General features: G+C 39.5%; 1 protein-coding gene across 8 annotated transcripts in view; it reads right to left on the bottom strand.

Moving 5' to 3' along the window:
* The window catches only part of gpatch8 (G patch domain containing 8), a 33,581-nt gene extending 17,203 nt beyond the window's left edge, over positions 1-16,378 (bottom strand). For 2 of the 8 annotated variants that reach the window (XM_037791796.1, XM_037791794.1), the window contains exon 1: positions 361-1,408. Coding sequence is in view for 4 of the 8 variants with exons in the window: in XM_037791788.1 (XP_037647716.1) it covers positions 361-433; positions 9,616-9,693; positions 16,240-16,284 (196 nt within the window). In the remaining 4 variants the exon portion in view is untranslated. Of the gene's footprint in view, positions 1-360; positions 1,409-3,888; positions 9,694-16,239 lie in introns of those variants that run through there. The other 6 variants (XM_037791790.1, XM_037791789.1, XM_037791791.1 and 3 more) reach the window with 6 other exon arrangements.
* Positions 16,379-16,800: the final 422 nt, after the last annotated feature.

The raw sequence follows: 16,800 nt of genomic DNA, 5'->3' as shown, positions 1-16,800 counted from the left end.
TGTAAACTATGTGCATAATTGAAAGACAAATAAACACTTCGATCTCCCAACCCCCAGGGTCCCTCTGCCCTCAGTCTTAATCCTTTACAAGGCCTCAGGAACATTTCCTCCCTCTTCAGGTTTGAGGGGACAGCAGCACGAGAGCAACAGGAACAACTGGAATGACGTTTGTTTAAATAAAAAAATAATTTTACCCAGCAATAGACACAAAGGGAAAGATCAGAGAAAGAAAGAGAAAGGAAAATTGGCTGATACAAAAAAAAACCTGGAAATATGAGGGGGAAAGAAAATGAGAGAGGGTGATGGCTCAGTACCACCAGCATACATTGAACAACGGTGTGCAGAAGAGTGAGTCCTTACCCTGCATGCTTTTGCCAAGACCTTGCCCCAACTTCCAGCCATGTTTCTCAAGCAGCCGGTGTCCGATGTTATCCTAGTAGAGAGAACAGAGGAGAAAAAAAACCAAAAATATTCCAATAATAAGAGGAGCTTTTCCCCGTTGGGTACTGATCAAAAAACAAGCAAACAAACAAAACAAAATAAAACACTCAGATCACGCTATCATCATCAGCACAACCACCACCACCACCACCATCATCATCATTATCGTCATCCACATCACCTACAGCGTGTATTATCAGTGTCTTCCAGCACAAGGAGTGGTAAGGGCGGTTGGGGGTGGGGAGGGTGGGGGTAGAGGGTGGCAGACTGAGAGGAAGGGTAGGTTTTCTACGATGTGTAGCCTGTAAACTACAGGATAACCTCCTACAGTAGGAGTGCAGTTTTTTTTAGGCAAAGAAATTGGGCTAGAGCATTTCTATTATTTTTTTTTGGATGATAAAGATATCACATCAAGTCACATCCACTAACTGAGAAGTTAAGAGGAGTGGGAGGAAGGAGGGGGCAATATATGTATCACACACGCATACATATATGAACCACTACAGAGCAAGATCTTAGTACACAAAGAAAAGTGACACAGAACAGGTATGGAAATCTTGCATTAACAAAACGAAGACCAGAAACTCCAAGCTTGCTGTGATTCCGTAACCATGACAAGGGGATCACCATGAAACATATGCAGCTATCACAAAAATATATAGCGAGAGGAAGAGACAGAAGTGGAGCTAGAGGGCCTTGGATTACCATTACAAGGCCCAGGTTGGACAGAGTATGCACGTGTGAGGGGACATGTGGGTGTGCAGGTGAAGAGAGGGAGACATTGTGTGCATGTAGCCCCATTAGATGTGCTATAAATAGCTATTGTGCATGTTTTCAGACACCTCCAGCATCTCTGGTCTGTTATCAGTCATCCGGTCCCAAACACGTTCACACTTTTGATTTTAAACTATAATTAGAAACAAATGTGTGCCGTTAGCGTGCCTCTAATTAGATCATTAAATTGTCGCCATGTACTTTACAAGAAATGTATTTTACAAGAAAAGTTATTTGTCGATAGCGCTCAATATCCGCAGAGCGCTTACTATGATATTTACTGTTGGATGACTGCGTGTGTCTGGCCTCTCCGTTTAAGCTTTCCCTGCGGGAGCATATTTTTTAGTGGAGCAGAGCAGAGAGCCGCTTCTGGGACACTTCTGAAACGCGCTGCGGTGCGTCTGGTGGAATCACAAGCATCGTCTCTGACGGGCCGTGTCGCCCGGATCATCCAGGGGTGGTGCGCTTGAAGGTGTGTGTAGATTAGATTAGAGGTGATGCCTCCAGATGCTGCCAGAGATTAGTAGTTTTTTTTATTTGACAAACAATAGGGGCTGATACGCGAAAATACACAATTTATTTTATTTCTATAACAACTGTGGGGCGGTGGGCAAGTAATGTAATTGGTGAATAAAGACCTTCTACTGCGACAAGCCTAATAGCTTTACCAAACAGCAAGGTCATTTTTAGCTTGCATAAGATAAAATAACTGCAGTGAGGCCATCCATTTTAAAGTATTAATTTTCTGCTTTTCTTTTCATAGTAACGATCGCAATGGCAAAGTACACAAACATTGTACATGTGGATAAGATCAGGCAACTGATAATGAATCAAAGAGGCAAGAGGAGGAGTGCGAGAACATAGACAACTGTAACTCCTAGCACACTCTGGGGCCAAATGTGCATGTCTGAGACCGTTATATCACTAGTATGGGTCAGCAAGAAAACAAAAACATTAAGTGAAATGCAAGACCGTCCCACCACTACACACTACAGTACATCCTCAAGCACAAATAAACAGGAAACAATGAGATTTCTTAATAAGCAGTGTTTTTCTGTTGTGATTATAACTATTCCAAGCTTGTCTAACATTCACCAGAGTGCTGCATTCTACCAAAAAATAAAACATACAAACCAAACAAAAAGGATATTTATAATCACAAAGAGATTGACATCAACTTTCACAAAAAAGTGAAGGGATTGGAACAAAACAGCATGCAGCTTTTTGTTAAAGATTTTTAACAAAAAGGATCGTCGGTGTTAGTAGCGCACTGTGAATGGTATACATACAGAGGGATGGGGTGGAGGGCGGGTTAACAAAACTCCAACGTGTGTTAGTGTCAGGTGGATCAGGCACAGAGAGGAAGGTGATGGCTCAACGGGGCTCAATTAGTTCTCTTTGACAAAAGAGGTCAGGACAGGGGGGCAGAACAGAGCAGGCTGAGCCATGGTGGAGGTGAGTTTCTGGGGTGGTGGAGGTGAGCTGGGCTTGAATGGGTTAGTGCATGTGAAGGGGATTGGTAGTCACACACACAGCACACACTGCATCTCCGCCCTCATTTGGGGTACATTTGGTAATCCTTTTGTCATCCAATGTTGGTATTTCAGTGCAAACTGTTGCCTTCCTTTGCCCTATTTAATATTTCGGGAAAAGAAATGCTGCCATCGTGATGACTAGAATAAATAAATCCAAAACATCTGGCTGATATTTGCCTCCCAAGAGAGATGCTAAACTGCTTCACTTCCTGTTTCTGCTGGGGTTTGGTATTTTTTCCCTCCATTTCATGGATGTACGAGCTGTGCTTACTCTGTGTGACGGTCCGCTGTGGGATGAGATAAGAAAGGAAACTGCCTCACATGGTGGGAAGAGAACTGGGGACAGCCTGCCTGTATCAGCTCATAACTGGGACATTAGAGGCTACATTAACATGCTATCACTGGGTTTAAGATGTCCCTGCGCATGTCACAAGATACACAGAATTAGAGGCTCTATGGCTGATGGTGTATGTTGCCTCCTGCCTGGTGGACAACATGTCCCCTGACTTCATTGTGTAGGAAAACACTGCAGAATTTGCTGCAGTGAACGCCTCCCCTCCCACCGACATTGGGTATGCTTCTGTCCCTTACTGCAGTATTATGGTGCAACACTCATATTGAACATTTATATTGATTCGGGGGATTAGCTGATCTATGAGGCTTGGAGCAATGAGGGAAATAAAATGCGCCCTAAACTAGCCGCCTGAGAAATACTCTTGCTCAGCCTCCGCACAATCCCTGTTAACTGATTTGTTTATTTTTCATCAGGAAAGTCAGAGAAGTCTAACCAAGGTCTGTATAATCGAATGGTCTGAGAGCTTAGAGAACATAAGCCCTACCTTAAATTAAACATGTTTCGTCTTCCAAATTTTTTTTTTATATCTCAGTGAGATTAAAAAAATAATATTAAAAACAAGAAGGGCAGGTTGGATGAGGCAACAGTCGCAACTGCTGACACTAATAAAGAGATTAGCTCAAAATGGGTTCAGCAAAGATTAGAGGGCGGAGATGAGGCGCAGACCGCGTGTTGAACAACAGATGAGTGCACCAAAAGAATAGACAGACAGACAGACGGATGAAAGCAACGACGGCGAGTCCAACAGCAGTGCAAGTGGAGTGAAGGCATTTCCATACGAACCTGGCTTTTAAAATACTGGGCTGTCAAAAAAACAGTCACACGTGACACAACGTAAGAAACCGGCCAAACGCTTTCAACTGCAATTCTGCTATCTTCTCTAAGTTCTTAAAAATGCAAAATCTCTCTCTGCTTTTAAACAAACATAATACTGTATACAAACAGAAAAGGTAGGCATGTCAATAAATCCACCAACTGACTGTTAATACAGGAGAAAGAAAAATAGAAAATGTTATCCAAACAAAAGAGATCTACAAGTGGGGTGTTTTTTTTGTTTTTTTTTAAAAGTGTGCATTGTGCTGTAATCGGCACAGTGCATGGCAAAAGATGTGGGTAAGGGAAGTGATATGCAGGGGACCCCACCTAGAGACCTCAGAGTATTTAGTAATTGCTTCAGTCTATGCAGCCATTTATACGTGTACAGTATGGGTGTGTTTATGTGTTCCTGTCTGACTCAAAGAAATAACTGGTTCAGATTATCAAGGAGGGTGTAACACGGAACAGGCAAGTGACTAAACCTAAATTAACCCAAACCACATATTTTATGTAATTGTTCTTTTAATGATCACTCTCAACAACACATCTGAGATTTTACACATTCTGAAAAGAAATCTGAGACCAGTGTCAGAAAAGGGCAAAGGGCAAAATTGCCCCTAAATTCAAGGTATTTGCCCCATAAAACACAATTAAGGGGGCAAAAGAATATGTGGTTGTGTATGTAAATGCCTCTAAATTTCAAATACAGTGGAAACTGCTTATAGTGCTCACGTCTGTCCGGGTCAAATTAATCACTATATGCAGATGATTAATATAACCAAATGTTTTATGTTGTGCATCATTTCTAATGCAGAATACCACCTAATTGATATTTTTTTATTTATTACATGAATAAAAAGTTATGAAACGGACCATTTTGCTGTTTACTGGCTCGCTGTCAATTCTTCTGCCTTTTCCCTCACCCAGGGTGAGACATTGTCGTTTTTGGCCGGCTCTGTGGCGCGATTAACGGCGCACCTTTGCTGGAGGGCATGACATGACGAGTTGTTCTCAATCCACTTGACAAGGGCGGCTTCAAGCACAGGTGCATTCCCTGTGCGCATTTATTTTTTATTCACAGAAAATTACTCTTTTTCCTGTTACGACATCAATGTGCACGCAGCATCAGCCACAGGTATCCAGCCGGAAAGCAGATGGTCCACGAGCGAAAGTATAAAAGGAGTAAAGTTAAAGTAAAAAAAAAAAAAATTCAACTAACATTAGTCTAACAGTTTTAAATGTTGTCATGTATGAAAAGACCCAAAATGAACACTGTAAGCAGACTACTTGATTACTATAAGCAAATTATTTAAACAGCGTTTCTATAGGAATGATTCTGTCCGAAGCTTTTTGATTCATAAATGCGGTTGATCGCTGTATCGTGATCACTGTAAGCGGTTTCCACTGTATCGGGGACAAAAATCGCCCCAAAATTACCCCATGAAAACACAATTTATTTTTCTACCCTGACTGAGACAGACCCTTTAAGGATCTGTCTTACAAAAAGTGGACTGCTGCAGTTACTCATCATCCTCTCTTGTGTCCCTGAGGAATGTCTTTTGGCGAGTGCTGCTGGGAGAGAACAGGGCCTGCTGCTGTCTGCTGCTCCTCATAAACTCTTGCAGCTCCCTTATGTTTGGTGCTCTCTACATTCCTGGGTCAGTCAGCTATTGCAGGTGCGACTGAATGGAAAAAACTGTCTCAGTGCGTCAAGAGCCAAACGACTAGAACAGAAGGCTCCTACTTCCCAGTAAATGGAGGTGAAGTGTGGATGTGTCAGACTGAACGTTAACTAAGTGAAGGGGGAAATGAAAGAGAAGCAGAGTCTGATTAATATAAATGTTTAAATATTTAAAAATACATACTTACCTCATAACTCTGAAGGCCCAATTCATCAACTGGAAGTTTAACAAAGTTTATCAAAGTTTGAAGGGGTCTCCAACGTCTTTAAACAGAGACTGTAACACTCACATTCCCATTGAGTTTGAAGTAAGTTGGTCAGATTTTGCGCCACTCTTATTCCATTGCTGACTTTAAAAAGAACATTTGGGGGGCCTCAGCAATGACCTTGAACCCATCACCCCTGCTGCTCACTGGATTAAGACCGGTGCTAAATAGAGAGCTTGCAGTGTTGTAAAAAATGGGTTTGACCTTTTCCTTGTGTTCTTCTTCCCACTTAATAGGTGATAGAAGTCTAACAGTTTAAACACCTGTGTACAATAATGTCTGGCTATAATGCAAAAGGCTACACACTTCACGATCCTTAATGTAACCAAGGTCTTGATGGACCGCAGTAACTGAATTAGAGACAATTTGTAGTGACTACAACTTGGATAAAAAAGAAATACAAACTTTTCACTAAGAAAAATCTTTCTGTGGTCCGTATACATGTGTTTCTTAGATTTGTGGTGTGTATGTGTGGTTTCTGTGGCTCTGAGGCTGCCCGCTGCATATCGCTCTTGGACAGGGTCGGGAAAGGGAGGAGGGGAGGTTGGAGGGACTGAACGGGGCAGAGGACGTGGGAGGGATGAGTCTGGGAGGAAAATTGTAGTTGTGATTATTAGGACAGAGTGTTGAGATAAATAGTACTGAATGCTACCAAGTTAACACATGCAATGCAAAAACAATGTTAGAGAGAAAGAGCAAAGACTAAAAGGGGAAAGACAGAAAGAGAAAAAAGATCCCAATAAAGTACCACAGACCTCTAGCTGCCTATAGATCACACACAATAAGTGGCAGGGGAGGGGCTCCGAGAGGCTTGGCCGAAGCATTCACTAACAGATCCCAGATGTAACAACTGTTTGCACTACGGAGGCCTAACAACATGGTCACATACTGTAGGTCAGTCTATGTGTTTTAACATTTAAGTTATCCATTTAAGTGCACTGTAAATCATACCTGGAAGCCTTTTTTGAGATAAAGATCAATTTATCCTTGTCTGCTGTGAGGCATTTGGCCTTCCAAACAGGAACTGCGTCATTTATTTTATGAAAATGCACCTGGTGTCACCAAATCCTCTAAAATGATCTTAACAGTTTTTAATGGTGGCAAACTTTCATGGTTACTTGCCTGTCGATAAAAAAGTCTGCCACCTTCTTCTTTGGGCATGCACTTTCCAAAGAGAATATATCAGGAGTGTAAGTATTACTTTTGGTGACGGCACCTCTGATGTGGCCATTTTTCAACAGATTTGTGAGGATCTGTGTGATGCTGCAGCGCGGCCCTCAGCGCCCCTCCACAAATAATAGCGCAGGAGCAGAAGAGCCACTCAAGCTAGGTGAGCAGGCCACCTCTCTCCCCCTCTCTTTTCTCCCCCTCCACCGCCCACACAGTGGGATGTTTTGTGTGCCTGTGATTATGTACGTCATACATAAAACTCAACCAGGATATAAAATTGTAATATTCTTGGTTCTCTAGATTCTTCCTATGGAAAACACATGTAAAACATGTTCAGGCTACAAATACGATCACACAGTGTGAAGCCCTGCAGCAAACACGACATATGAATATCCCCATGGTCAGCAAGGACGACTGAATTTTCTCCTGCTGCTGCTTAAAAACTAAAAACTAAACAAACAGGCTTGGTGACATTCCTTTGTAGCCTACAGCTCTTTTCTTGGATATAAAAATAGATCTTTTTTTTAAGTGATCTGAATTTTAAGTCTCATCATATTTATGCCTTCCAGAAAATACTGTAAATTGATATAGATTAGGGCTGTGCAATTAATTGGATTACAATTAGGATTTTGGCTTCCAATGATTATGAAAACAAGTTAATCAACATAAAATGATTATTGTGCCGCGTTTTGTTTAGCAATGACGCTTTCGTTTTGTCTTGTTTTATTAATGCAGCACACTTCTTCCCTTTACAGCGGTACGCTTTCAGGAACGGCCGCTCAGCGTGGGAGGATCCCCTCATGGGAACTAGGAACTCTCCCTGGCATTATTTCCTCTGTGGTGGTGCACCGCAACCAGCTCTAAATTGGCTTGGAAAGGCCCGGGGTGAAGTTGGGGCTTTACAGCAACCCTCACCTAGACCTCACCAACCTAATATAGATGTTTTTAATTTTCCATTAGCAAGGTATTATTTCAGTTGTTATATCACATTTGATACTAAGAATTAACGTGTTTAATCATGACTCAAATATCTAGTTTACTTATGCTGCAAAATGTCCAATGTTTAAATATAGCTTTCATTGAGGAAAAAAATGCCTTCATATTTTATAAGCTTTGTTTGATGATCAAGGAAACAAAATTTGCATGCCTATTAATTATACATTAATGTTCGATATAATCTGTTTTCAGACATTATTTTGATCTATACCATATTGCTAATCCTATCCAAATGGCTCACAAAGCACATCCATTATGTTGAGGAGAGGTGACCCGACACTGTGCAGGTAAGAGGAGTTTGGGCCTGCTCACCACAGTGCTTCAGAGACAGAGAGGGGGATGGAGAGAGTGGGAAAGACAGAAAGAAGAGAGCTGCCTGCGCTATTATCTTTGTGCCTCTTCAGCGAAAAATGCAGTCCCAGTTGCACAAGCACCATGCCAGCACAGAATGACAGAGGGTACTGTACACCGAATCACTGTGTAGTAGGGAGGGAGCGAGAGAGAAAAGAAGGTAGAGAGAGAGAATAGATGTAGAGTGTGACAGTAGTGAAACAGAGAGAGAGAAAGACAGTCAGAAGCGTTACAAGGACCCTAAAGATAGGAGTAAGAAAGCAGAGCGTGCAAATACAAACCGGGTCATTGCTGCTTAGCTAATAGGGGCCAATTCGCTGCAGGAGAGAAATGTCGAACACCCCAAGTTGTGTACAATAAGATAACTGTCCTATAGACACAAACACTAACACATAAATTCTAAAGCTACATAGACACACACTCATTCAAACACAAATGTAGCCATTCACACCATCTTATGTGCGCTCTTGTTTGCTAAATGGAGTGGAATAAGCACTGCCCACTTTTTATTAACAGAAAAGTTTGAGTTGCTGCAAAATAATCAGACATATAAATGTAAACTCTACCTAATTGGGCTGTTTTTAAATCCAAATATGGTCCTGCAACTTGTTTATTCTTGTTTAAGAGGGTTTCGTTTATGATTACACCCCTCTCAATAGATTTTAAATCAGTGAATCAGCACCCATACAAATATAAAAAAACTACAGGGGTTTGTACAGGAACCTCCCTCAAAGCAGCTATATCCAGTATATCCAGAATAAAATCTTGTCATTATCAAATACAGAATTTCTTCTGAATGAGTTTAAAATGGATGAAAAGCTAGAACATTTAGAAAACAGCCATAATGACAGTGCTTTATCCACTCCATGCTTTCAGAGTCATCTCATCTCATAGTGCTAAGATGACTAACAATGACTAATGGGAGACTGATACAAAAATCAAATGTTTTATCTGTAAGCTGTACATAAAACAGTAAGATCTAGCATTTACATAATCATTTTAACTGTCACAGGAAATGGAGTAGGCAGAGGACATGGGAAGTGGGAGGGACTTAAAGGGCATTAATGGACATGAGACAAGTGACTCTACAGGTTAGGTGTGTTCAAGGAAACACTGGATGCATCTAGACAGAATGAATGGAGTAAAAAGTTGTGGTTCTTATTCCTCCCTGGACCAATCATCCACTCTCACAGCTGGTCCAATGGTGCAGGATGATGGATGCAGCCTTACCGATTCGATGGGCTTGTCCAGGGACGCCTGCTCCAGCTCCAACTGGCCCTCTTCATAATGGTCAAAGTGATTCCCACCCTGAGTGAAACACATTTAAAAGCTTATTTTAGACATATGCTTGCTTGACTGGTAAAATTAGTCAACTGACAGAAAAATAATTAGCAACTATTTTGATAAGCGATTAATCAGCAAGCAAAATGCAGAAGATTTCAAACAACCGCTCCAGACAGTTGTGAGGATTTGCTGTGTTTCTCTGCCTTGTGTAAAAATAAACAATATCTTTGGGTGTTTTGAGTTTTGGTTGGGCAAAACCAGCAATCTGAAGACATCTGGAAAATTGTAAATAAACATTTTTCACTATTTTCTGACATTTTATAGAACAAACAATGAGAAAACAATCAGCAGATTCATATAATATTTAAAAAACCATCATTAGTTGCAGCCCTAATTGGTAGCAACAACAGAAAGAGTTTGAGAAAGAATTCATCACTAAGCACTAGTTTATTCCAACATTTTAATATAAGACAGTACTGTGCAAGGAGGCATGTCTACTGCCTGTCATTTTCTCTGAATATTAGTCATTCACACTGAATAACAGTCAATCACACAAAAATTTGTAGCGGTTATATATTACCCACAGCACGATATAGTATGTCCATGATGAGCCAAACTCAGGTCAGTAACTCAAGCAATGCCGGATTGATTAAGCTTCACAAGAACTGTCTACAAGTGATGAAAATTATTTTTTTGTCAGCCAACACATGAAGTAGATATGTGCATTTTATCATGCCATATCTTGGCCAAAATTATAACATAGTCTACACATTCTTGATGGTATTTAACTCTAAAATGAAAGAAATACACACATTACATAAACAACATACTGTTTACTGTGTATAAAGACATACTTATAAAGAATATGCAGTATATTACAGACATATCTGAAGAGAAACATCACAAGCTCAGCATAAGCTAAGCTCCACGCACCATAGGAAAGAAGTAAACACAGCAGGTAGATGCTACGACAGTAAATATGTGACTCTGATAATCCCTTTGTTGCCCATCATCCCCTCATAACACATCCCATTTAAGTTATTTAAATTTAAAAAGAGCCTTCAATTTGAGATGTATATTATAACTTACATTTCAGTTAGCAAATGCTTTAATTCATTCAAAGCTATGATTGAAAATGTACTTGACAGAGTTGATTTCTGTCTCTTTATATCTTGGTAAATGTATTCCAGGAGTGACAGCAGTGAAGGACGACTTCCTCCTGGGGCTATTTTGTTTGTTTATTTGAAACATAGCTTTACTTATACAAATTGAGCATTTATGTTTTAAGTCCATGCCCTGGGTGGGACAGAGAGTGAGTAATGGGCTTGCTACCCCAACCAAAAGGAGTGTGTTTATAGAGCAGTTTCTGCTCTGAGACAGATGGCTTCCTCTTTAGCAGAGGAGACATGAAGGTCATGTTTGTGAGTCTGTTTTCTACTGACCTTCACACAAGCAGAAAACTGAAATTCCAAAAATAGTCCATGGTGTGTGTGTGTGTGTATATATATATATATATATATATACTAGATGCTTGCAGCTACTAGCAATAGGACATGTGTGGACAACTAAATCTAATGTAACTACACACAAAATATACAACATACAGAGGTTTTATTTCCCCTTTTGATGTCCAATTGAGAGATGGAACATGCACAGCAGAATATTTACTTTGCTTCACTGCAAAATAGTCTACTCTACAGTCTACAGAACTATGCAGCCAACGTTACTGTAAAAAGACAATGCCAACATGGGCTGGGCCATGCAAGAGGCTTAACCCCCACATTCTCTAGGGGAATCTGGTTTTGCAGAGATAAGCAACTACTCAAATCAGCCCACAATAATGAGGTGATTTGATGCCACACTGGCAGTCATTAATTCAGATGAGACAGGCAGGACCCCTCATCAGCATGAGTGAAGCCAGGGATTATAACAAGGGGAGATGCAGAGGAAGAGCAGAGGATTTATTTATGAACAAATCAATTGCTCCCTGCTCTCTCCCACCCGCCATCTCTCCTCCTCCTGACTTTCTGCTCAGACCACTTAATGTGCTATCAGCGCAGCCCCCACCCACCACAATGACTTCTTATTTTCACTGCTGCTTCCTCATCGCCCTGACTCTGGTAAACACCACAGTGATGCTGCATAGAAATGAGTAAATTTCCATTTGTTCTACAACAGTGAAATGGATGCTCCATATCATCTCACATTAAGAAGGTAGAGCGCTACTGCCGGCCAACTCTGTGGATGCTCATAAATTGCCTAATGTGTTTCTGCAATTTAAGATTAGCTGCATGCTAAAGCTCCAACAACAACAATGTAAATCAGCTGTTGGACTGGGTGTGCTGTAGATATTAGGTATCCATTTGTGGGTGTTTCCTGCACTGTGTTGCTTGGCAGGAGGCTTTAGTCCATGCAGTCAGAGGGAAACTTTCTGAATACTGAGCATATGAATGCCTTCACAGCAGATCTCACACACAGAGCTCCACTGTGCTGGGCCGAAGCTGCTCTCAACAGACTCATACAGACCACACAGCAATTCACCTCCCAAAAAAAGACGAATACGGAGTCCCCACTGGACAGCAACACAGTGAATTTAGAGGAAAAGCCACAAGCAATTTCACAAGCAATTACAAATGCTTAAACTTGTAATGGGTTTCATGACATGTCTGGTAAGTTGCCATATCATTGCTACAGCAAATAGTGGACTCCTAAAACAAACAGCTACAGCGATTGCAGCAAGGTTTATGACTTTTCTCTACAATACCAAAACACCGCAGAAAAGAGCCCTGAAAACCAAGCCAGAGCATCACTGGCCCCTTCTTCAAAAACACTTGCCATATTTTTAACGGGGGCATAAATGACAGAACAAAATGCTGTCAGAAAAAAAGAAGAAAGACGGGCTGGGTTGGTGTTCAAATCATTAATCTATGCCCTTTCTCTGACCCTGAACATCACTGTTGATACAGCAACTCTCAACTTCCTTTACAAACCACTGGAAAAGCATACACGGTCACAGCAATGAAAATGTTTTCATGATGGGCACCAATTTTTGTCACCAAATATGTTTACTATCTAGTAATTACCTCAACATTCATCCTAATATCTATGTTTATACAAAGACACCACAACTTTTCTAATTGGACAATGTGCTGTGTGAAAAGATGGAAGAAATATTTTTAAACTTTTAGATAAATGGCACCTGTGCATGACTGGAAACAACAGCCCATCCGTAATCCCAAACTCTTGACTGAACTTTGAGGCTGGTTTTATCTGATAAAACCTCTCAAAATTACTGCAAAACATTGTATTGCTATTAAAAAGGGAAGGATTTTGACACTGCTTCTGAGACAGCATGAGCAACTGAAGGACACAAGCATACATACTTAAGATGTTTCACTTGTACTGCCAGTTGGTAGATTACACAATAATAATCATGTCAAATACTAAAAAACCTGTTAGGTGGCTTAAAAACATTTATGGACACAAGCAAGACTGATGCTGGGTAAAGCAGGGAGATTATGTCATCTGAGGAATTCGTTAGAAAAATAACTGCGATGAATACCAGAAGGTTTATGGTGAGAGAAAAACAAGGTAACGTGCATCTTATTTTGTCTAATCTGTAATGTTGTGTTTGGGTTTTACTGGGTGTGGTCATAGATAACAGATGGGCAAGGCAAGTGAAAGACAAACAGCTCCTATGTGGGTTGTGAAATTCAGCAACTTCAGCTCTAGCACTTATGTTGTAAACCTGAAATAATGTAATGTCACAAAAATAATGTTATGACTGCAGTAGGGATGGGTTTATTATTTGTACAATTAATGGATAACTTTACACAGCTAAAATAAAAGCCCCTTGTTGTCATCTCAAGTGTGTTCAGCCTACTTTTGTTCCCAATGAAGAATATAAATTTAACTTGCATTATAGAAACAAACACAATACAGGTGAGCTAAATCTGCCTGGCAACGAAACAACAACAAAAACAGCAATGAAAAGGAAGAAAACATAAGTTATAAACAGTTTTGCAAATTAGTGGCTGAGGACATGTTGTTTATCTAAAAGCCATCTATAATTAAGACCATGTCTCACTTTTAAATAGCGAGATATTCGAAGTATTTACACGTAATGTCATCAAATTACTGGCCCAACATATAGCTAGTTGTAACTAGGTTGATTTCAACATATATCTAGCTGTAACTAGGTTGATTTCAACATATATCTATCTGTAACTGGGTTGCTTTCAACATATATCTAGCTGTAACTAGGTAGATTTCAACATATCTAAATGTATCTAGGTTGATTTCAACATATATCTAGCTGTAACTAGGTTGATTTCAACATATATCTAGCTGTAACTAGGTTGATTTCAACATATATCTAGCTGTAACTAGGTTGATAGAAAAGCCTTTTTAGTTTCTCCTATCATTGGAACTGTTCAGATGATAGCTGTTTTGTGTAAGAATCAATCCAATTTGCAGACATGAAAAAAATGCTAAAATTTCTTGTTTTCATCTGCTGCAAACAAATGCTTGCCAGGAGCAAATGGCAGAATTAAATCCACTCTTCTGTTTGCTTTGTTTAAACAACATACTTTCATGGTTTGCTTTGAGAATCTCTTTGTTTTTGTCCACACAAGTGTCATGACAGGAAGATATCCAGGGATTTTACTTGGTATTGAAAAGAGGAAATTACCAGATAATCAATATCTTCTTTGGCCTCCTTTCACACATGACACAGACTCAGAACTTGCAGCACGTTTCTGGATGAAGCTGCTTAAACGACTTACAGTGTGTCCGAATTGACGTAAGAAACATTGATCTACTTTAATCCAGTGTTTTTGCCAATGTCTAGCCTATACTGATGGACTAACTCATGTGCTCATGTTTTTTGGCCTTATTCTCATTTTATCTGCCTTGTTTCATCAAATTGTTTTCATCAAATTACTGGACCAACACATAGCTAGCTGTAACTAGGTTGATTTCAACATATCTAAATGTATCTAGGTGGATTTCAACATATATCTAGCTATATCTAGGTTGATTTCAACATATAGCTAGCTGTAACTAGGTTGATTTTAACATATATTTAGCTGTAACTAAGTTGATTTCAACATATCTAGCTGTAACTAGGTGGATTTCAATATATCTAAATGTATCTAGGTTGATTTCAACATATATTTAGCTGTAACTAGGTTGATTTTAACATATATCTAGCTGTAACTAGGTGGATTTCAATATATCTAAATGTATCCAAGTTGATTTCAACATATATTTAGCTGTAACTAGGTTGATTTTAACATATATCTAGCTGTAACTAGGTTGATTTCAACATATATCTAGCTGTAATTAGGTGAATTTCAATATATCTAAATGTATCTAGGTTGATTTCAACATATATCTAGCTGTAACTAGGTGGATTTCAACATATATCTAGCTGTAACTAAGTTGATTTCAACATATATCTAGCTGTAACTAGGTGGATTTCAACATATATCTAGCTGTAACTAAGTTGATTTCAACATATATCTAGCTGTAACTAGGTGGATTTCAATATATCTAAATGTATCTAGGTTGATTTCAACATATATCTAGCTGTAACTAGGTGGATTTCAATATATCTAAATGTATCTAGGTTGATTGCAACATATATCTAGCTGTATCTAGGTTGATTTCAACATATATCTAGCTGTAACTAGGTGGATTTCAATATATCTAAATGTATCTAGGTTGATTTCAACATATATCTAGCTGTAACTAAGTTGATTTCAACATATATCTAAATGTATCTAGGTTGATTTCAACATATATCTAGCTGTAACTAAGTTGATTTCAACATATATCTAGCTGTAACTAAGTTGATTTCAACATATATCTAGCTGTAACTAGGTGGATTTCAACATATATCTAGCTGTAACTAAGTGGATTTCAACATATATATAGCTGTAACTAGGTTGATTTCAACATATATATAGCTGTAACTAGGTGGATTTCAACATATATCTAGCTGTAACTAAGTTGATTTCAACATATATCTAGCTGTAACTAAGTTGATTTCAACATATATCTAGCTGTAACTATGTTGATTTCAAAGTGCTAACTAGCTGCGGTGGTTGTTTTCTAGTTGTCAAAATGATGCAGCCATTTATTGCTAATGCTACAACTGCTCAATATGCGTAGACGTTAGCTTGCGTGCTAAGCTAGCGTGCTAAGCTAGCTATCCATCGTTAGCATATGTCGATAAATAACCAAGGTCACTAACCAGCTAACTTCAGTGTCTAGTTTGCTGTTGTGTGGATAACGGGTGTTGCGTAGTATGCAGTTGTATTACCCATCATATGAGCCTAATAAGCCAAAACACTGAAGCCGTTGAGTTAAATTGAAAAGAGCCGCAGTGCACTAGCGTTAGCTTAGCTTAGCTTGCAGTGCTAGCAAAGCGACCATCGTATAGACTGAAATGCACGATGCAGTTAGTGATAACACAACGTTTTAGTCCGTATTTATGTTGCTAAAGCATCCAGACATTGTAAAATATATATAGAGAGAGAAACCGACATTCGTACAACATGCATTTACCTGGAAATCACGCTCTTCGTTGAACCTAGAAAATCTGTCGGCCATTTTCTGAACCGAGCAGCAGCTTCTCTACAGCTCCGTCTGTCTGCGAGACCAACGGCCGCGCGCTGTGCGAGGATGTGCGCTTCACAGACCACTCAGCCTCTCTGGATAACTGACCTTTTCCTTCACAGTTTCCACCAAGATGTTTATCTAAGGGAATGAATTAAAAGATATGTTAATGCTGTTATGTATGTAGTTACATAGTTGCATTTCAGCATATTTTATTTGTTTAGTCTGCTGACAAGTTAATCTTTTACAGTAAAATAAAAGCTAGATGTAGGAAAACAGCTAGGAGCCCCAGATTCCCAGGGGCACTAAAAGTACTCATTTCACTGGGTGTCAGTTATTTTTGTTAATTGAATGAATGAATGAATGAATGAAAGACTTTATTTCAAACATAAAAATAAATAAAAACAGATACAAAATAATCACAGAGGATTCAGTTTCTCTGTGAACTGACCTTTTCCTTCAGAGTTTCCACCAAGATGTTTATCTATGGGAATGAATTAAAGCTATGTT

This window comes from Sebastes umbrosus, chromosome 14 (assembly GCF_015220745.1).
Source record: "Sebastes umbrosus isolate fSebUmb1 chromosome 14, fSebUmb1.pri, whole genome shotgun sequence".
NCBI classification, from domain to species: domain Eukaryota; kingdom Metazoa; phylum Chordata; class Actinopteri; order Perciformes; family Sebastidae; genus Sebastes; species Sebastes umbrosus.
This window is presented reverse-complemented; position numbering and strand designations above follow the sequence as displayed.